Source organism: Notolepis coatsorum, assembly GCF_963971535.1.
Source record: "Notolepis coatsorum genome assembly, chromosome: 11".
Taxonomy (NCBI): domain Eukaryota; kingdom Metazoa; phylum Chordata; class Actinopteri; order Aulopiformes; family Paralepididae; genus Notolepis; species Notolepis coatsorum.
In genome coordinates this window covers 102,552,203-102,571,865 of record NC_140175.1, presented here as the reverse complement: position 1 = coordinate 102,571,865, position 19,663 = coordinate 102,552,203, and the positions used below count along the sequence as shown (strand labels likewise).

Genomic DNA, 19,663 nt, shown 5'->3' with positions numbered 1-19,663 from the left:
GCTATACTAGTATCGCGCGATAATATAATTAACGCATTAATCTACAAAACAATTTTTTTTTTTTTTTTTTTTTTTTAAAACCTTTATTTACCCAGGGTAGGTTCGCTGAGCACAGATGCTCTTTTTCAGGAACGCCCTGCTTCACATTCACACAGTTCCATTCACACCTGGGAGCTGCCCAGTACAACCACAGTTGACACCATTGGCCACTGAGCAACTCCACTGGAGCAGTTGATTCAAGCCATGTCACATAGTTCAAGTTTGAAATGATTCTTTCTGTTTTGCTCCTGAGAGTGCTAGATACTGTACTGTACTGGTAATATTATTTATTTGTGTTAACTTCTGAATAAAACAACTTATTGAACATTATTTTGATATTTCATTACCAATTATCATAGCAAAACAGCTTTTTCAAACAGTCTGTAATGCATTTTGGAAACGGGAGATGGGCTCATGGTGTAATGGGCCACCTGGCCTGAGAAACATAAGGAGGAAAGAAAAAGTAAGGACTTACTTCTGGTCATTATTTGGGTAGAACACACATATTTTGAATGCCTTCGGCAGGTTTTTGTATTTTGTATATGTATTTTATATAATAATTATTATTATTCTCTTTTTTTTTGTTTTTATTTTAAAACGCCAACTTTTTGGAAAATTAGCTTAGTGATTTTATCACCTCAAAAAAATATTCTGAGTATATCTGCTTAGAAAACGAAAATGTCTAATTATTTTTTTATTTCTCCACGTGGTAAATACACGGGTCACACCATGTTTACAGGAACGTTTTGGAGTGTATTTCATGACAGTTGGGAACTACGCTACACTGGCACTGGAGGGGTGTAAAGTACTTGAGTAATTGTACTTTGTTACAATACTTAAGTACTGTTTTTGGGGATTTGTATTTTACTCGAGTATTATTAGGTTTGTATACTTGTACTTTTACTCAATTACATTTCAGATAAAAAATACATTACACTTTTTACTCTTTACATTTAAATGCAGACCTACAAAGTACAAAGTACAAATCTCGCAGGTGCAACCAATTTAATTAGTATATCCGTTTCTCTGGCCAAACTAATGTTAACGTTATTAACACTTTGAGTGCCAGGGACGCGATTTGTCATTAGTTCATGCCGCCAATTGAGTGCCACCAACGACATATAGCGTTTGTTTGTCGTATTTTTTTTTATTAGCGATTTGAATTCATATTTCATCAATCGAGCCTCACGCTAGTGTTGCACTCTCTGAGCTCAATTGGGAAAATACCGCCCCCTATCGTCTCTCCCTGTGTAACTGCACCCCATTGGTTTAGACTGATGGGGGGGGTCCAGCCTCCTCATGTTACTCTCCGGCGAGGCATCTGAAGAGACCCAAGTTGATCGCCGACCCTCAGAACAGCGTCAAATCGGTATTTCCAGTACCCAACGCTGAATCAATAAAAGCGGTCGATATTTGGAATGGCGATCAGGAATTGGAATAATCTTTTTGGATAACATCTGATATGAGGTAAGCAATTTATTTTACCAGTCTTGGGGTAATCGGATCTATTTTGACCTATATATCAACGTGTGCCCTATGTGTGTGTGTGTGTGTCTGTGTGTGCGCGCTGATCAGGAAATGAGAACATATTTTTCAGATCGCTTCTCTAGCGTGCATAAGTACACATATACTATCGATAATCTAGCGTTTATTTGAAAACTATTCATAAATAGGCCGAAAAATGACAACGTTTTTTGTGTATGCCAGAATATTCCAGTAAAGGGCGTTTATCACGGAATATATTTTCCTGAAAAACGAGGGCTTTTCAAAATGCTATCAAACGGAAATGAACCGATTAAAAAACAATCCGTCTCGACAATGTTGACTGCAAATAAGTCATTGATAAACGACTGGCAGATTAGACACATAGCCATAATTTAAGACAGAGATTATGCGTTTAGAGCGCTATCATTGAAGTGGGTGGTGGCATCCAACGATAAATAGTGCACGCCACACTGGCAATCAAAGTGTTAATGCTGCGGCCACGCTTTATTTAAAAACAACCAATCAAATCCCCATCAATGGAAAATTAACCCGCCCATACCCATGCTGATTGGTTCTTGTGCAAGACTAGAAAGCGGGGATCTTTGATTAAACACCTGCTATCAGAAGAATAGACAGTCAGAGTGACAAGCTACAGAAGATGGCCACAAACGATAGAGAGTGATGAAGAGGACGAAACGGAACATTGCATTGCCCCACAGAATAAAAAAAAGTTTTTACTTTAACTTTTTAGTACTAAGTACATTTAAAAGTAGAAACATTTTGACTTCAAGTGTGTTTTCAGCCAGATCCTCTGACTTTTACTTGAGTACGATTTTGAGACGGTACCCATACTTTCACTTAAGTATAATTTCTGGGAGGCGGCCGGGTAGCACAGCGGACTAAGCGTCTGTCTACTACCGCAGAGACACTGGTATCGAATCCGGCTGTCAGCGGTGCCTCCGGCCTGGCCGGCCGTCTTACTGGCACAATTGGCAGTGTCAGCGGGAGGGAAGCCGGTGGGTGGTAATCTGGTCGTTGTAAACAGCGACTCCTACAGGTCGGTGAGGGCGCCTGCACAGCGAGGGAGGGAAATGGTGAAGGTAGTGTGCCCTCCCACGCATTACACTCACCCAATGAGAGTCCTCGCTGCCAGGTGAAAAGAGGCTGATGGCTATCTCCTATGTATCGGAGGAAGCATGTGATAGACTTCAGGACTCCCTAGACCGACCAGTGGGGGGCACATGTGCGCAACAACCAGGAAGGGGAGGGGGGAATTGGCATAACAACTAAATTGGGATGGGAGGAAAAATACAGAAAAATAGGAGGAAAAAAGTGGATAAAAAAAAGAAAGTATAATTTCTGGGTATTCTTTACACCCCTGTCTGCTTGTCTAACTTTTCAAGTCAAGAGTTTTATTTGTCACAGCATACAAGGCATAGAGTGAAATGCGGGTGGTCATGCCACAGCGATTGTGCAATAATACAAGTAATAAGAATAAGACATAACAGGTATAATGTACATAAAGTTTTTAAAATGCATGGTAAAAGACATGCTGAGTGATAGTGCAATACAGTGTTAAGCTACGGATGAGGCACTGGGTCTTATGTACACTACATAATACTATACAATACTATACTATACAATATACATTTATACTATATATCCTTATGCTATCTTGCTATATCCATCTATTACTATACAAGAACCACTCCCGTTCTTTTTTTTCTTTTCTTAAAGTGACCTTTCCATTGTGTAAAGTGACCCTTGAGTGTGAGCGTGTGCAGCATGTGTGTGTGTGTGTGTGTGTGTGTGTGTGTGTGTGTGTGTGTGTGTGTGTGTGTGTGTGTGTGTGTGTGTGTGTGTGTGTGTGTGTGTGTGCTAAAGTGACTGTTAGTGTGTGAGCGTATACAGTTTGTGTGTTGTGTGTGTGCTCATGTGTGCTTGTGTGCGGAGAGTTCAGTGTTCAAGACTCTGTCCTAGTTGCTGGTGTGCGCAGGCGTTTGCCTGACCGCAGCAGTTTGAACAGGCTGTTGTTGGGGTGGTGAGGGTCTTTCATTATTCTGCAGGCTCTGGATTTGCACCTCTTGTTATATAAGACCTGCAGGGGTGCAATACCCGTAGTACGCTCAGCTGAGCGCACCACTCTCTGTAGGGCCTTCTTGTCCTGTGCCGTGCTGTTTCCATACCAGGCAGTGATGTTTCCAGTCAAGATGCTCTCTACAGCTCCGGAGTAGAAGGACTGGAGTATCTTCCTCGATACTCTGAACTTCCTTAACTGTCTCAGGTGGTAGAGGCGCTGCGTCGCCTTTTTTACGACTAAAGTAACTCCAGGGTAGATGGCAAATAAGCGAATTTCCCAAAAAGTTGGCGTGTTCCTTTAAAAGGCAAGATCAAATGTACACGCCTTGATCGAATGGGCCACTTCAGCTCAGACGCTACACAGACGTACATTAGGGGGACAAAGAAAAAGGCAACACAGACAGAGAGGCTGTCGGGCTGCTGAGTGAGACTGATTGTTAAATAACCCCCCCCCCCCCCCCCCCCCCCCTGTCTCTAAAACAGACTGAACGCATGGAGGAGTCCCTGCTCTTATTTAACCCTTTCACTGCCGCACTACCAAACGGTTAACCCTTTTCACTGCGACAATACAAAGAAAGTTAACCCTTTCACTGCCACACAACAGCAGGTTAACCCTGTCACTGCCACACTACAGAAGGTTAACCCTTTACTATCACATAGTAAATAGTGATAGTAAAGGGTTAACCTTCTGTAGTGTGGCAGTGAAAGGGTTAACGCTAGAGCTACGGGAGCCATTATCTAGGTCATTTATTCAACCTTTCTATGCTTTGAGTTGCCAACGTGTGTGTGTGTGTGTGTGTGTGTGTGTGTGTGTGTGTGTGTGTGTGTGTGTGTGTGTGTGTGTGTGCGTGCGTGCGTGCGTGCGTGTGTGTGTTTACAGTCGGCGTTTAACGAGCGTAGCACAGAGGAGTGTGATGCTGGCGCTGGATTTACGAGGAGGAAATGGACCCAGCAGCGGTGCAGGACAGGAGGGGTATTGAGCAACAACATCCTCCGACTCTCCGTACCCAGAGAGCGTGAGCAGGGGACCCCCAGACGGCTTTAATGGAGCCCGGCGTACCAGCCTCCCTGCTCTCAAACACACTCTCTCTCAAACACACTCTCTCAAACACACACTCTCTCAAACACACACTCTCTCAAACACACTCTCTCTCAAACACACACTCTCTCAAACACACTCTCTCTCAAACACACACTCTCTCAAACACACACTCTCTCAAACACACACTCTCTCAAACACACTCTCTCAAACACACACTCTCTCAAACACACTCTCTCTCAAACACACACTCTCTCAAACACACACTCTCTCAAACACACACTCTCTCAAACACACACTCTCTCATACACTCTCTCAAACACACTCTCTCTCAAACACACACTCTCTCATACACACTCTCTCAAACACTCTCTCAAACACACACTCTCTCATACACACTCTCTCAAACACTCTCTCAAACACACTCTCTCTCAAACACACACTCTCTCATACACACTCTCTCTCAAACACTCTCTCAAACACACTCTCTCTCAAACACACACTCTCTCATACACACTCTCTCTCAAACACTCTCTCAAACACTCTCTCAAACACACTCTCTCTCAAACACACACTCTCTCAAACACACTCTCTCTCAAACACTCTCTCAAACACTCTCTCAAACACACACTCTCTCAAACACACTCTCTCTCAAACACTCTCTCAAACACTCTCTCTAACACACTCTCTCTCAAACACACTCTCTCAAACACACTCTCTCTCAAACACTCTCAAACACTCTCTCAAACACACACTCTCTCAAACACACTCTCTCTCAAACACACTCTCTCTCAAACACACTCTCTCTCAAACACTCTCTCAAACACTCTCTCTCAAACACACTCTCTCAAACACACTCTCTCAAACACACTCTCTCTCAAACACACTCTCTCAAACACTCTCTCAAACACTCTCTCAAACACACTCTCTCTCAAACACTCTCTCAAACACTCTCTCAAACACACTCTCTCTCAAACACACTCTCTCTCAAACACACTCTCTCTCAAACACTCTCTCAAACACTCTCTCAAACACACACTCTCACAAACACACTCTCTCTCAAACACACTCTCTCTCAAACACACTCTCTCTCAAACACTCTCTCTCTCATACACACTCTCTCACAAACACACTCTCAAACACACTCTCTCTCAAACACTCTCTCAAACACACTCTCACACACTCTCTCAAACACACTCTCTCTCAAACACACTCTCTCACAAACACTCTCATACACACTCTCTCTCAAACACACTCTCTCTCAAACACACTCTCACACACTCTCTCTCAAACACACTCTCAAACACACTCTCATACACACTCTCTCATACACACACTCTCTCAAACACACTCTCTCTCAAACACACTCTCTCACAAACACACTCTCAAACACACTCTCTCTCAAACACACACTCTCTCAAACACACTCTCTCAAACACACTCTCACACACACTCTCACAAACACACACTCTCTCAAACACACACTCTCTCATACACACTCTCTCAAACACACACTCTCTCACACATACTCTCTCTCAAACACACACTCTCAAACACACTCTCTCAAACACACACGCTCAAACACACACTCTCAAACACACTCTCTCTCATACACACTCTCAAACACACACTCTCAAACACACTCTCTCTCACAAACACACTCTCTCTCAAACACTCTCTCATACACACTCTCTCTAGTCATACACACTCTCAAACACACACACACACTCTCTCACATACACACTCTCTCACATACACTCTCAAACACACTCTCTCATACACACACACACACTCTCTCACATACACACTCTCTCAAACACACTCTCTGATACACACTCTCTGATACACTCTCTGATACACTCTCTCACACACATACTCTCTGATACACACTCTCACACACTCTCTGATACACTCTCTCACACACTCTCAAACACACTCTGATACACACTCTCTGATACACTCTCTCACACACATACTCTCTGATACACACTCTCACACACTCTCTGATACACACTCTCTCACACACTCTCACACATACTCTCTGATACACACTCTCACACACTCTCTGATACACACTCTCTCACACACTCTCACACACACTCTCTGATACACACTCTCTCACACACTCTCACACACACTCTCTCACACACACTCTCAAACACACTCTCAAACACACTCTCTCATACACACTCTCAAACACACTCTCTGATACACACTCTCTGATACACACTCTCTGATACACACTCTCACACACATACTCTCTGATACACACTCTCACACACACACTCTCTGATACACACTCTGATACACACTCTCACACACATACTCTCTGATACACACTCTGATACACTCTCTCACACACACTCTCTCACACACTCTCTGGTACACTCTCTCACACACACTCACACACACTCTCACACACTCTCACACACACTCTCTCTCACACACTCTCTCACACTCTCTCACACACACTCTCTGATACACACTCTCTCAAACACTCTGATACACTCTCTCAAACACACTCTCTCACACACTCTCTCAAACACACTCTCTCATACACACTCTCTCACACACACTCTCTCAAACACTCTCTGATACACTCTCTCACACACTCTCTCAAACACTCTCTGATACACTCTCACACACTCTCTCTCACACACTCTCTCACACACTCTCTCTCACACTCTCTGATACACTCTCTCAAACACACTCTCACACACACTCTCACACACACTCTCACAAACACACACTCTCTCAAACACACACTCTCTCATACACACTCTCTCAAACACACACTCTCTCACACACACTCTCTCTCAAACACACACTCTCAAACACACTCTCTCAAACACACACGCTCAAACACACACTCTCAAACACACTCTCTCTCATACACACTCTCAAACACACACTCTCTCAAACACACTCTCTCTCACAAACACACTCTCTCTCAAACACTCTCTCATACACACTCTCTCTAGTCATACACACTCTCAAACACACACACACACTCTCTCACATACACACTCTCTCACATACACACTCTCAAACACACTCTCTCATACACACACACACTCTCTCACATACACACTCTCTCAAACACACTCTCAAACACACTCTCTGATACACACTCTCTGATACACACTCTCTGATACACTCTCTCACACACATACTCTCTGATACACACTCTCACACACTCTCTGATACACACTCTCTCACACACTCTCAAACACACTCTCTGATACACACTCTCTGATACACTCTCTCACACACATACTCTCTGATACACACTCTCACACACTCTCTGATACACACTCTCTCACACACTCTCACACATACTCTCTGATACACACTCTCACACACTCTCTGATACACTCTCTCACACACTCTCACACACACTCTCTGATACACACTCTCTCACACACTCTCACACACACTCTCTCACACACACTCTCAAACACACTCTCAAACACACTCTCTCATACACACTCTCAAACACACTCTCTGATACACACTCTCTGATACACACTCTCTGATACACACTCTCACACACATACTCTCTGATACACACTCTCACACACACACTCTCTGATACACACTCTGATACACACTCTCACACACATACTCTCTGATACACACTCTGATACACTCTCTCACACACACTCTCTCACACACTCTCTGGTACACTCTCTCACACACACTCACACACACTCTCACACACTCTCACACACACACTCTCTCTCACACACTCTCTCACACTCTCTCACACACACTCTCTGATACACACTCTCTCAAACACTCTGATACACTCTCTCACACACTCTCTCTCAAACACACTCTCTCATACACACTCTCTCACACACACTCTCTCAAACACTCTCTGATACACTCTCTCACACACTCTCTCAAACACTCTCTGATACACTCTCTCACACACACTCTCTCAAACACACTCTCTCAAACACTCTCTGATACACTCTCTCACACACACTCTCTCACACACTCTCTCACACACTCTCTCACACACTCTCTGATACACACTCTCTCACACACTCTCTCTCAAACACACTCTCTCACACACTCTCTCTCAAACACACTCTCTGATACACACTCTCTCACACACACTCTCTCACACACTCTCTGATACACACTCTCTCACACACACTCTCTGATACACACTCTCTCACACACTCTCACACACTCTCTCTCAAACACACTCTCTCACACACACTCTCTCACACACTCTCTCACACACTCTCTGATACACTCTCTCACACACACACACTCTCTCACACACACTCTCTGATACACACTCTCTCATACACACTCTCTCACACACACTTTCTCACACACACTCTCTCACACACTCTCTGATACACTCTCTCACACACACACACACTCTCTCACACACACTCTCTGATACACACTCTCTCACACACTCTCTCACACACACTCTGATACACACTCTCTCACACTCTCTGATACACACTCTCTCACACTCTCTGATACACACTCTCTCACACTCTCAAACACACTCTCTCACACACACACACACACACACACACACACACACACACACACACACACACACACACACACACACACACACACACACACACACACACACACACACACACACACACACACACACACACACACACACACACACACACACACACACACACACACACACACACACACACACACACACACACACGTGACACTGAGGTTACCCTAATTTACAGAGACACACACTCTCTCTCTCCAGGATGGAGATCGCCCACATTACAGTGTTGTCACTTTGAACCCACTCTTCACATAAACAGACAGAGAGTGGGGGCGGGGGGGGGGGTCTTTACCCTGGATGGATGATGTAGAGGCAGGGGGGCTACATGTGTCCTGGATGGATGATGTACTGCGCTATATAAATTGAATGAATTATTATTATCATTACTGTAGAGGAAGCGGAAGCTACATGTGTCTTTACCCTGGACGGATGATGTAGAGGCAGGGAGGGGGGGAGGGGGAGGGTCGGCCTGCCCTCCCTCCTGCTCTTCATCAGTGCTGCCACCATACTCCTCCTCCTCCTCCTCCTCGCCGCCGGGGGGGGCCTGGCTCTCTCCTTTTGAAGGGTTCTTCTTCTGATCTTCTGAAGCCCTGCCACACAGCGGAGAGAGGAGCCAGTCAGAGGAACACGCTCTATAAATCTACTGACAGCCTCGCTGGCCTATAGCGCATGAACCCTTCAGACGGAGATGAAAGAGTAGGTTACTTAACGCACAGCAGTCGTTATGAAACTGCTGGTATTGGCAGCACGATTCAAATAAGGAATTTATCTTTTTATTTTATTTTTAATCTGTATTTAATTTTTTTACTAATAATTATTAAATTTTTTAACTATGTTTTAACCCTGTAGCACTTTGGGATCCCAGTGAACAAAAAGTGCACTACAAATGTATTATTATTATTATTATTATTATTATTATTATTATTATTATTATTATTATTATTATTATTATTATTATTATTAGAGCTGAAAGGAGACTGTAGTATGATGTAAGATGTGATTAACTACTACTGATTAACTGTTTTCTTTTTTTAATAATGTATCAATTTCAGTTACCCTTTCAGATATGAGTTTTTTTGGGGGGGTAATGTGAATGAATCTTCACTGTTGAATATCAATTTTAGTTATCCTTTATGCTTTCTGTTTTTTTCCCCCTTCTTATTTTAATCGTATTACGAATTACATTCTGCGTTTGTATTCTATTATATTATTTGTGTGCGAGAACCCTAGGAAGACTAGCGGTCATTAACCCTTCCACTGCCACACTACCAAAGGGTTAACCATTTCACTGCGACAAGGCAGAAGGTTAACTCTGTCACTGTCACACGACAAAGGGGTTCTGTATCATAGTCGGTTCCGCTCGGCGTCACTCATGCACTGTCCTCGCACACGTGCACGCGCACTGAATAAAGACCACAATGTACCTTTAATCCCAATATTTGTCTGACCACACCCCTATCAGCTCACCTACATAAGCAGGTGTGTGGTCACCTGCTCTCCTCCTTTCTCGCTTTCACCACAAAGAAGTGCCTCGGTAGATCCCCACTTGACGTGATGTGATGGTAGGAGAAGAGTTGGAAAACGAGATACGTTGACATCATATCTTTATTTTCTCTCTCACTATATTCGAGAAAATACGGCGATATTGTCTTCGTACTGGAGTGTCTGGAAGATGATGATCATTCTAAAAATCCTCCACCGGTTTTCGTATTGGGAGTTTGCGCCGCTACATGCTTTCCAACTGCAGTCCTTGCTGTGTGCTGGTTGCGGTAAAGGCACAGCTGGACTGTAGGACGCGCCGCTGTTGTGAGAAGCGGTGGGTTCCAGGTTTGGTGAGTTATGTTTTTGCTGGCGAGCTCCACTTGTCTGTTAGTGCTATGGGGGCTAGTTGACAATGTTTATGAAAACCGGCCCCAGACTAGGGTCTTTTGTTCAGCCTCTTAGGCGACGGCGGAAGACCTTGGTCTGAAGCCCATTATAATTAACTAGTGGGCCAGGACCAATAACACTGGTGATCCCTGTGTTTTCTGGACGAGTGGTTGTTTCTCTGTCACCGTGAGGCCCCTTCTTTCATAATACAAATGAGAGTATTCCCTCACGAGGAAATATGGGCATGGATGTTCGTTAGCGGAAGATCTGTGTTCAAGTCAGCTACAGCCCAGTTGGGTATTGTGCTGGCTCCGTTGGGTGTTGGTAAAATCACTGTTGTAAAACTGTGTTAACATCTTGTTTCTCTTGTTTCCTAAGGAAGTTCCAAGTCAGTCAGAAGATCCTTAAGAACTTCTACTCATGTACAATAGAGAGCATCTTGACTGGCAACATCACCTCCTGGTTTGGGAATAGCACTGCACAAGACCGAAGCAGACTACAAAGACTGACACGTTCAGCCGAACGCACAATTGGAGGGGGGCTCCCCACCCTCCAGAACATTTACAACAAGCGTTGCAAGGGCAAGGCTAAGAGAATCATTAAAGACTCCAGTCACCCGAACAACTGCCTCTTTGAACTGCTGCGGTCAGGCAAGCGATACCGGAGTCTCAAGGCGAGCACAGAAAGACTCAGAAGAAGCTTCTATCCCCAAGCCATCAGGCTGCTAAACGAACAATGAACACTACACAACAACAACCACCAAACGCACATAGCACACACATCCACACGCACACACTCACTTTAAACAAACACACTGTAGCACCCACTCCACACACTTTATAGCACACACCCACTTTAAACAAACACACTGTAGCACCCACTCCCCACACTTTATATTTATTGATGAAGGATTGCACTACAACTCATACACCTTACTGTAAATTGTACCTAAATTGTACCTCATCCCATTTCTGCTTTGCACTATATAGTACTGTACATTAGTACACTGCATAGTATTGTATATTATATGGTAACTCAGTTACGTCTATTCTGCATCGAACATTGTACATATGTCTATACTGAACACTGTGACCTCATTTTCTACTTCTAAATTACATGCTATACTATGTTATTTGATACTATCTTGTCTAGCACAGTCTCTGGAGCGTAACAGTAAGAAGCATTTTGTATGAAAGTATTCTGTACTTCTGTATGACAACTATTAAAGAAACTAAACTTCTCTCTTAAACAGTGAGGAGGGTTTCAGAACGGCGGCCTGTCTGAGTGATTGTTATATCATTGTGTACAAGTTCAGGTGATAGCTGCTTAGCTTACGTGCTAGTGGTGGCCTACTGTTAGCCAGTCAGCTGTTAGCTGCGGCGCTAGCCTGTTGTGATCACTAGGCTAGGAAACGTTAGCTTGCATGCTAGTTATGGCCTACCTAGGCTAGGAAACGTTAGCTTGCTGCTATCGGCCGAGTGCGGCCGTTAGCTTAATGCTACACTGTTGAACGTGCTTTGATTATAACATGTTTTAAACACTCTTGACTACGACGTCATCTTTGACAGAGGATGTTCGTCGAACCTGCCCTGAGCCAGGACGGCAAGGACTGCGTCAACAAGGGGGACCGTAGCGACGGGATGGAGCGGCGACGCTGCCCAGGTCGACAACACAGAACGGCTGTGTTTACTACGGTGCCTTGTTAGAGGCTGCAGTTTCGCTTGATCTGCGCTCAAGGTAGGCAAGGTCTGACCAGACCTTGAGCACGTCTTCTTGCTTTCCCTTCTAAATGTTTTGTAAATAACGATGTTTTCCAAAACGAGTGTTGCTGCACTACATTTAGGATACAATGCGAGTTATGTGTGAATTGTCTTGTCACTGGTATTTAGCTTCTCCATGCAAATCGGGTTGTTTGTTACAGATGTGAAAATGATCTGGTTTGTTGTGTTGAGAAACATCATGTGTGTTTATGTACTGTGTACTCACAACTAAGGGGGTTAAACTAACCTATAAAGCTATGCTTAGTGACATATGAGTAAAGAATGATAATTTTCTCAGCCTGTAATGACAATGAACAGTGTGTTCACATATTAACAGGTTTACCTGTTCAACTGGCCGTATTAAGGGTAAAGTAGGAGGGTTGTGTTTTCCCCCCGGTTCCCTGGGGACTTCTTCATCCTCCTCTCAGACATGTTGTTACACTGTGTCACTGTGTGGTAGGGATACGATGTAACCCTTAGCTTGATTGCTGAGGTTGTGCTAAAACTGCTTGAGAAACTTTATTTTCCTAAAAGAAAAGATTGTTTGGTCGCTTTTCGTGTGTGCTTAGCAAGGTCTGTGGCCGATACTAATCAAGAATTATGTATTCTCTCATTATGAAAAACGGCGTTCCTCTGTAGAGTGTTTTTGCCATTTTTTGTAGGTGATGATGGGTTGTGTGTGTCATGTGACCTACAACTGGGTTGGGCTGGCCACAGAAGCACATGTGTAAGTTTGGTACCGGGGCTCTTGGAGAGCCCTCTCTATTCTGTGTTTTTTCCTTAGTAAAAATCAGATAGCAGGTTAGCACATGCGCTGTGTGAAGCTGTTAGACGCTTCATGGAGCTGACTATGACTGTGTCATACTCTCTTTTTGTCATTACATCGTATCATGGGTGTGGGGTCGTAAAGGGGTGAACTGGTAACCTTTCCTCCCCCTTTTTTCTGTTGGTCAGGGGTAAACCCACCTGTCCTTCAAAGTTCCTGTCACGTTGCGGTTCGGCACGTTACAGGGTGAGGGGGGGGGGAGTTTCCTGGTCCCACGCCCTGGAATATTGGGCGTGTACACCGCAGAAATTCCCCCGCCATAGAGTATGTCACTGTGCGCGTCTCTGTTGGTAGGACTTCCGTGTGCTGTTCAGGTCCATATGATGGATCTGTTTAAAACGGGGGGTGGTCAGGGCTCCTCCTCACGAAGCTCCTATTCGGGCCTTCTGTGAGTTGGGACTCTCCTTCCATGTGAGGGAGCCTCCTCAGAGTACAGAGCCTCCTCCTCAGATTGATAAGGTGAGTGGAACCTCAAGAAGGAGTCCTACTCTATTGTGTGTGTATTCGATTCAATTCGATTACTGAGTGTGTATGGGTTCAGTGCCTCCTCCCCGGAGAGCCCTAAAACCAAACTTTTACATGGCTCAAGGTGCAATATATTCTTTTCAATCTGTACAGCTCGCGTGGGAAGTCTCTCTGGGGATTTCCGTCTCCTCTCTATGGGAGGGTGGTGGAATGTAAAAATGTAAACTATTTTTACCCCCGGCCGTGTAGACTGGGATACATACTGTTGGTGCTTCCTTCTTTTCTTTTAAAAAGAGTTGGAGTTAGGAAGTATCACACCCCTCTTGTCGTTCCCCTGGGCGCCTTGGGGATTCAATGACAGGTCTAAATAGCCTGTTCATTGATGTGGTTGTGTCCCGACGCACACATAGTGCTAGCTCGGGGTGTTCTGTAATCAGGCGACTGACTGGCACGCCTTGGTTGCTTGGGGTTAAAACGGCGTTTTTATAAAGCAACTGGGATGGAGGTTTTTCCTCTTCCGACGACCTGTTTTGGTTGTCGACGGATTCTCGTTCATATCTGGGGGATGATGACGGAATGGATCTGAACATATGTAGAGGGGTCTCACGCCCTGGGGGTGGGCCACCGGGCGCGGTTCGCCCCGAACGTCTGGGTGGCGCCTTCTTTTCATGTTTAAGATCAACACGCATATCTGCCCCTTCTCCTGGAGTAGGCATGTCGGCGTGGTTAGGGCACGGGACTGGTTCTGATCACGCTGGTCCGGATCAGTTGAACCCGTTGTCCGCCGGGGATGCAGATCTGCTGTTCTGGTACCCTGAGGGACTTGGGCTTTTTTCAGGGGGAAAAATGCCAGGTCGGTCCGGGTGTCACAGGGTTAAGCGCTATGGAGACCCTGGTTGGGTAAATTTTTTACTCAGCACTGTCGTAATGGCTTACGGCCATGCCAACCTGTACACGCTCGATCTCGTCAGATCTCGGCCGCTACACAGGTTGGTCCTGGTTAGTACTTGGTTGGGAGACCGCCTGGGAATACCAAGTACGGTGTGCTTGGGGCTGGTTCTCCATTCTTTTTCGCTCCTCTCTCACGCATGGCGAAGAGGGGCCTGTTGGGGTGGTCTTTGACCTCCTCTGGTGACCCTGTGCTTCCCGTATCGCCGGGCCCGGTCCGAAGTAATGTTTCGTCGACCCGTAGGCCTGGGTTAACCCTTTTTTGAAAACTGAAACACTTGTACTGCGGTATAGCCGGTGTATACCTGCAGGTGTGTTTTGGAGTTTTTTCTTGAGGGGTTATAGGAACAACTACCGCATTGGGTAACACCAAGGTGGTTGATTCCCTGGTGTGTTGGAGCAGTGTCAACTCCCGGATTCACCGGTTGAGGGCGCCCCTGCACGTTCATGACGTCTGCCAATCGTGTCAGCCTTCTCTGCCTCAACCCCTCTGGGTGGTTTTTTTTTTTAAATGGAGGCTTGGTCATGCAACAACGCCAGCATACGCCCCTTCCGCCGGGGCGGCTGTGTTCAGCTGTCCCCTCTGGCGCCTGTCTCGTCCGCAGTCTCCAGGCTAGGGTTAACAGCCTGTTGCCTGGTTTTTCCCCGGTGCGCTGCCTGCTTCCGTTGGTTAACCTTTTTTGTGTGCTTACGGCCATGCTGACTGCCTGTTCTGCAGGGTCAGTGTGCCAGGCGGTGTACTATTGGGGGGACAGGGCCCGCTCGGCTGAGGGGCCTTTGTCCGAATACGCTGGCGATGTGGGGGGTGGGGTCACTAAGTGCCCACCTGGTGGGGTCTTGATGCTGGCATCATGGACTTCTCCGGGCCCCCATTCCAGGGGGTCCAGTCCCTTTGGTGGGTCTGGGCCTTCCTTCGCGCTCCGCTGCTACGGCCTTGCCACGGGGTTGGGTTTGCCCTTGACCCCGTGATTCTGGGGCAGTAACAAGGTTGTTCCCTCCGTTCGTTCCCGGGTGGCATGCGGGTTGTGCGTGTGTGTAGTCGTGGGGTCAGGCCACGGTCTGCTCACCCTGTGCGTTGAGTTGCTTGAGTGCCTCTTCGCACGGTCGGGTCCGTCGCCCTCCCGGGAAACCTCCAATAGGGGGGGTGCCCTCCATTAGGGAGGGTCAGGGGGGCTCGGCCCTCCCTGTTCTGATGGTTGTGGGGGGCCTTCAGCGGGGTGTATTTGTCGGCCGGTGGCTCCGCTCGGCCTCCCTATGTGCATGAGTGACGCCGAGCGGAACCGACTATGATACAGAACGTTAGGTTATGACTATAACCAAGTTCTGTTAATAGTGGTGACGCTCGGCGTCCGACGCCGCTGCAGCCCTTGATCTCACCTTGTGGTGAAAGCTTGGGAAGGAGGAGAGCAGGTGACCACACACCTGCTTATGTAGGTGAGCTGATAGGGGTGTGGTCAGACAAATATTGGGATTAAAGGTACATTGTGGTCTTTATTCAGTGCGCGTGCACGTGTGCGAGGACAGTGCATGAGTGACGCCGAGCGTCACCACTATTAACAGAACTTGGTTATAGTCATAACCTAACGTTAACCCTTTCACAACCACACTACAGAAGGTTAACCCTTTCACTACCACACTACAGTGTGGCAGTGAACGGGTTAACCTTCTGTAGTGTGGTAGTGAAAGTGTTAATAAGAAATAAGAATGGAGACATGTTTTCAATCTCTACTCAATTGACTGAGCTTTAACAGGAGTGTTGAATTGGTGCCAGTAGCCATCAAGCTCCACAACAGTGGGCATGGCCTGCTGCCAATAGTTGGAGAGCTAACTATTCTAAAAACTACTAAAAACGAGCGGTCATTAAAACAGCTAATGAGGATCATAATAAAACAAATAAAACAAACAACAGACTCAATGTAGCTCCATATAGATGATTTGATTTATTGAATATAGATCATATATAGAGTATTCCTCCTAATCTGAACCCTTCACATGAAGAACCATGGAAGTCCCTTTTGACATTTCCTTTGGACAGCCAACATCTACTGTCTTTAACCCTTTCACTACCACACTACCAAATGGTTAACCCTTTCACTGCCACGTAACAAAAGGTTAACCCTTTCACAACCAAAACAGAAGGTTAACCCTTTTGGTAGTGAAAGGTTAACATTCTGTTGTGTGCTAGTGAAAGGGTTAACTATGAATGTGCACAACACTCCCACTTGCCAAGTATCACTTACTTTAGATAATTAGTAGGGATGCACCGATATGAAAATTTGCCACCGATACCGATACCGATTGTTCAACTAACACAATCGGCCGATACCAATATTTGTGGCAAATAATTTTTTTATGAAACTACTGTATATTTGTGTTACAAATTGTGCTCACCGATATGAACATAGGCCTCTTTACTTACTTAAAAAAAGGAAAAATCAAGAAATAGCACTCTCTCTCTCCCAGTATGTTCTGCAGGGCTGCAGCTAGATACTAGTTCTGCCAGTATGGTCTACCGGCTGGGATGCAGCTGGATACTATTGTCTCAACCAGAGCTCTCAACCAATGAAATTTTGATTGACAGTCGATTCTGCCAATTACGTCACACACCACTTGCACCCGCTTCTGCTATTACCACCAATCAGCAAGCGCGTATACATTTTTTACTTCCGCTTTTGTCTGCCATTGATTTTGACGAGAGGTATTCTACAACAACAACAACGGCGGCGCGGCCGACATTTAGCTTTTAGATCCGCAGGATGACTTAAACGAGGCATAATGATTTTACTGCAACGAATGTTATAATAAAACAAAGCCTTTCTATACATGTGTCTGATTGAAAACTTTATTAACAGATTGCAGAATGGGTAAAACTCAGGGCTCTATGAGCAACGGAAGGAACTGAGCTAGTATGAACGCATAATGCTTGCTACGTCCGGGTAAATAATATGCTGATGTTATTGAACGTGTAACACTAACTATATAACGTTAATGCCACAAAACGAATGCCTTGTTAATCATAAGTAGTAACTTTGATGCAGTAGCTTGTGTGTGTGTGGGGGACTGGGGACGGCATTGTGCAGGTCGCGAGTGAACTTTTTTTTGTCTTTTGACGCTACACAAATTGATGGATATTTATCGGCTACTGCCATCGGCACATTCGAGCTTATCGGCCGATGGGCCGATTGCAGTCAACAAGGCACTTATCGGCCGATACCGATACCCGACCGATACATCGGTGCACCCCTAATAATTAGGTTTAAAAACACAGTTCATTTGAAATCAGACTCCTAGGGTTCTTCCTCTGTATGATTCATAGATTAAACTAAATACATTTAGTAATTAGGCCGACGATTTTATCCAAGTTCTGTACAACAGGTCAGCAGGAAGGGTACAACTCTTTCAGCTGAGTAGCAATGTTCATGAAACGGTGTTGAAACGTGGGCGCTGCAGTGTTGAGTGCAGAGCAGTAGAGACATATTAGCATAGTAGGTAGTAATATATAGGCAAGGAAGATTATTTAGTGGAAGAGTGCAAGATAGGGGTAGGGGTGGGAATCGCCAGAGATCTCGTGATACGATACTATCGCAATACTTATCGTATCGCGATACTCGATATATCGCGAATATTGCGATGTTATTATTTCTTTTTTTTAATCAATTGTTATTTAAATTTTTTTTAACTGCAAAGTAAAACTGTCAACATGTTTTATATAATAAAATAAAGTTCAGTCTGTTCATCTCACTTCAATCATTTTTATTGCAGAACATGGTATTTCCTCAAGCAGACAGATGTAAACACTGTAATCTGTGTTGCATGTACCTGACAAACTGAACTGTTTGTATTACAGTCATATTCCAACTTAACTGAATGCACATGTGTGTGTGGACTACTGTACTATTACAGGTATTGAAATGAACAATGCAACTTCCTTATAATTTTTTTTATGAATAATTAAATATCGATACTTGGCGTCCCTGTATCGATACAGTATCGCCACCCCTAGTAGATAGTATTTCTTTTTTCATTTAAGATATTGATTGAAGAAGTGTGTTTTTAGTCGACGGTGAGTGGTGGGGTTTCGATTGTCCTGACTGTGGTGGGAGACAGTACACTACACACAGAACACAGGAGGTTACATAAGAGGATGTGCCACTGATTCATTTCTAATGTTGTGAAACTTCAGAGAAATAAAAAGGATCCGATATGATCAGATTGTTCCGACGAGGCGTATGAATCAGGACTGGTTTCCATGGCGACCGGGACAGAAGAGAGAATGACAGACGTCAATCGGCTCTTGAGCAATTTCATATCTCGCCGTCGCACTTGACCTCTGCTCTGAGGGGTTAACCCTTTCACTGCCACACTACCCCTTTCACTGCAACAATACAGAAGATGAACCCTTCCACACTACAGAAGGTTAACCATTTCACTACCACACTACAGAAGGTTAACCATTTCACTACCACACTACAGAAGGTTAACCATTTCAATACCACACTACAGAAGGTTAACCATTTCACTACCACACTACAGAATGGTTAACCCCTTCACTGTGACAATACAGAAGGTTAACCCTTGCACTACCA

At 45.0% G+C, this 19,663-nt stretch overlaps 1 protein-coding gene across 1 annotated transcript in view; it reads right to left on the bottom strand.

The window, feature by feature from the left end:
- Positions 1 to 19,663, bottom strand: part of xrcc4 (X-ray repair complementing defective repair in Chinese hamster cells 4) — a 118,592-nt gene that overhangs the window by 58,602 nt on the left and 40,327 nt on the right. Inside the window, 1 exon segment of the mRNA XM_084325356.1 lies at positions 9,630 to 9,799. Within this exon segment, the coding sequence (XP_084181482.1) occupies positions 9,630 to 9,799 (170 nt within the window).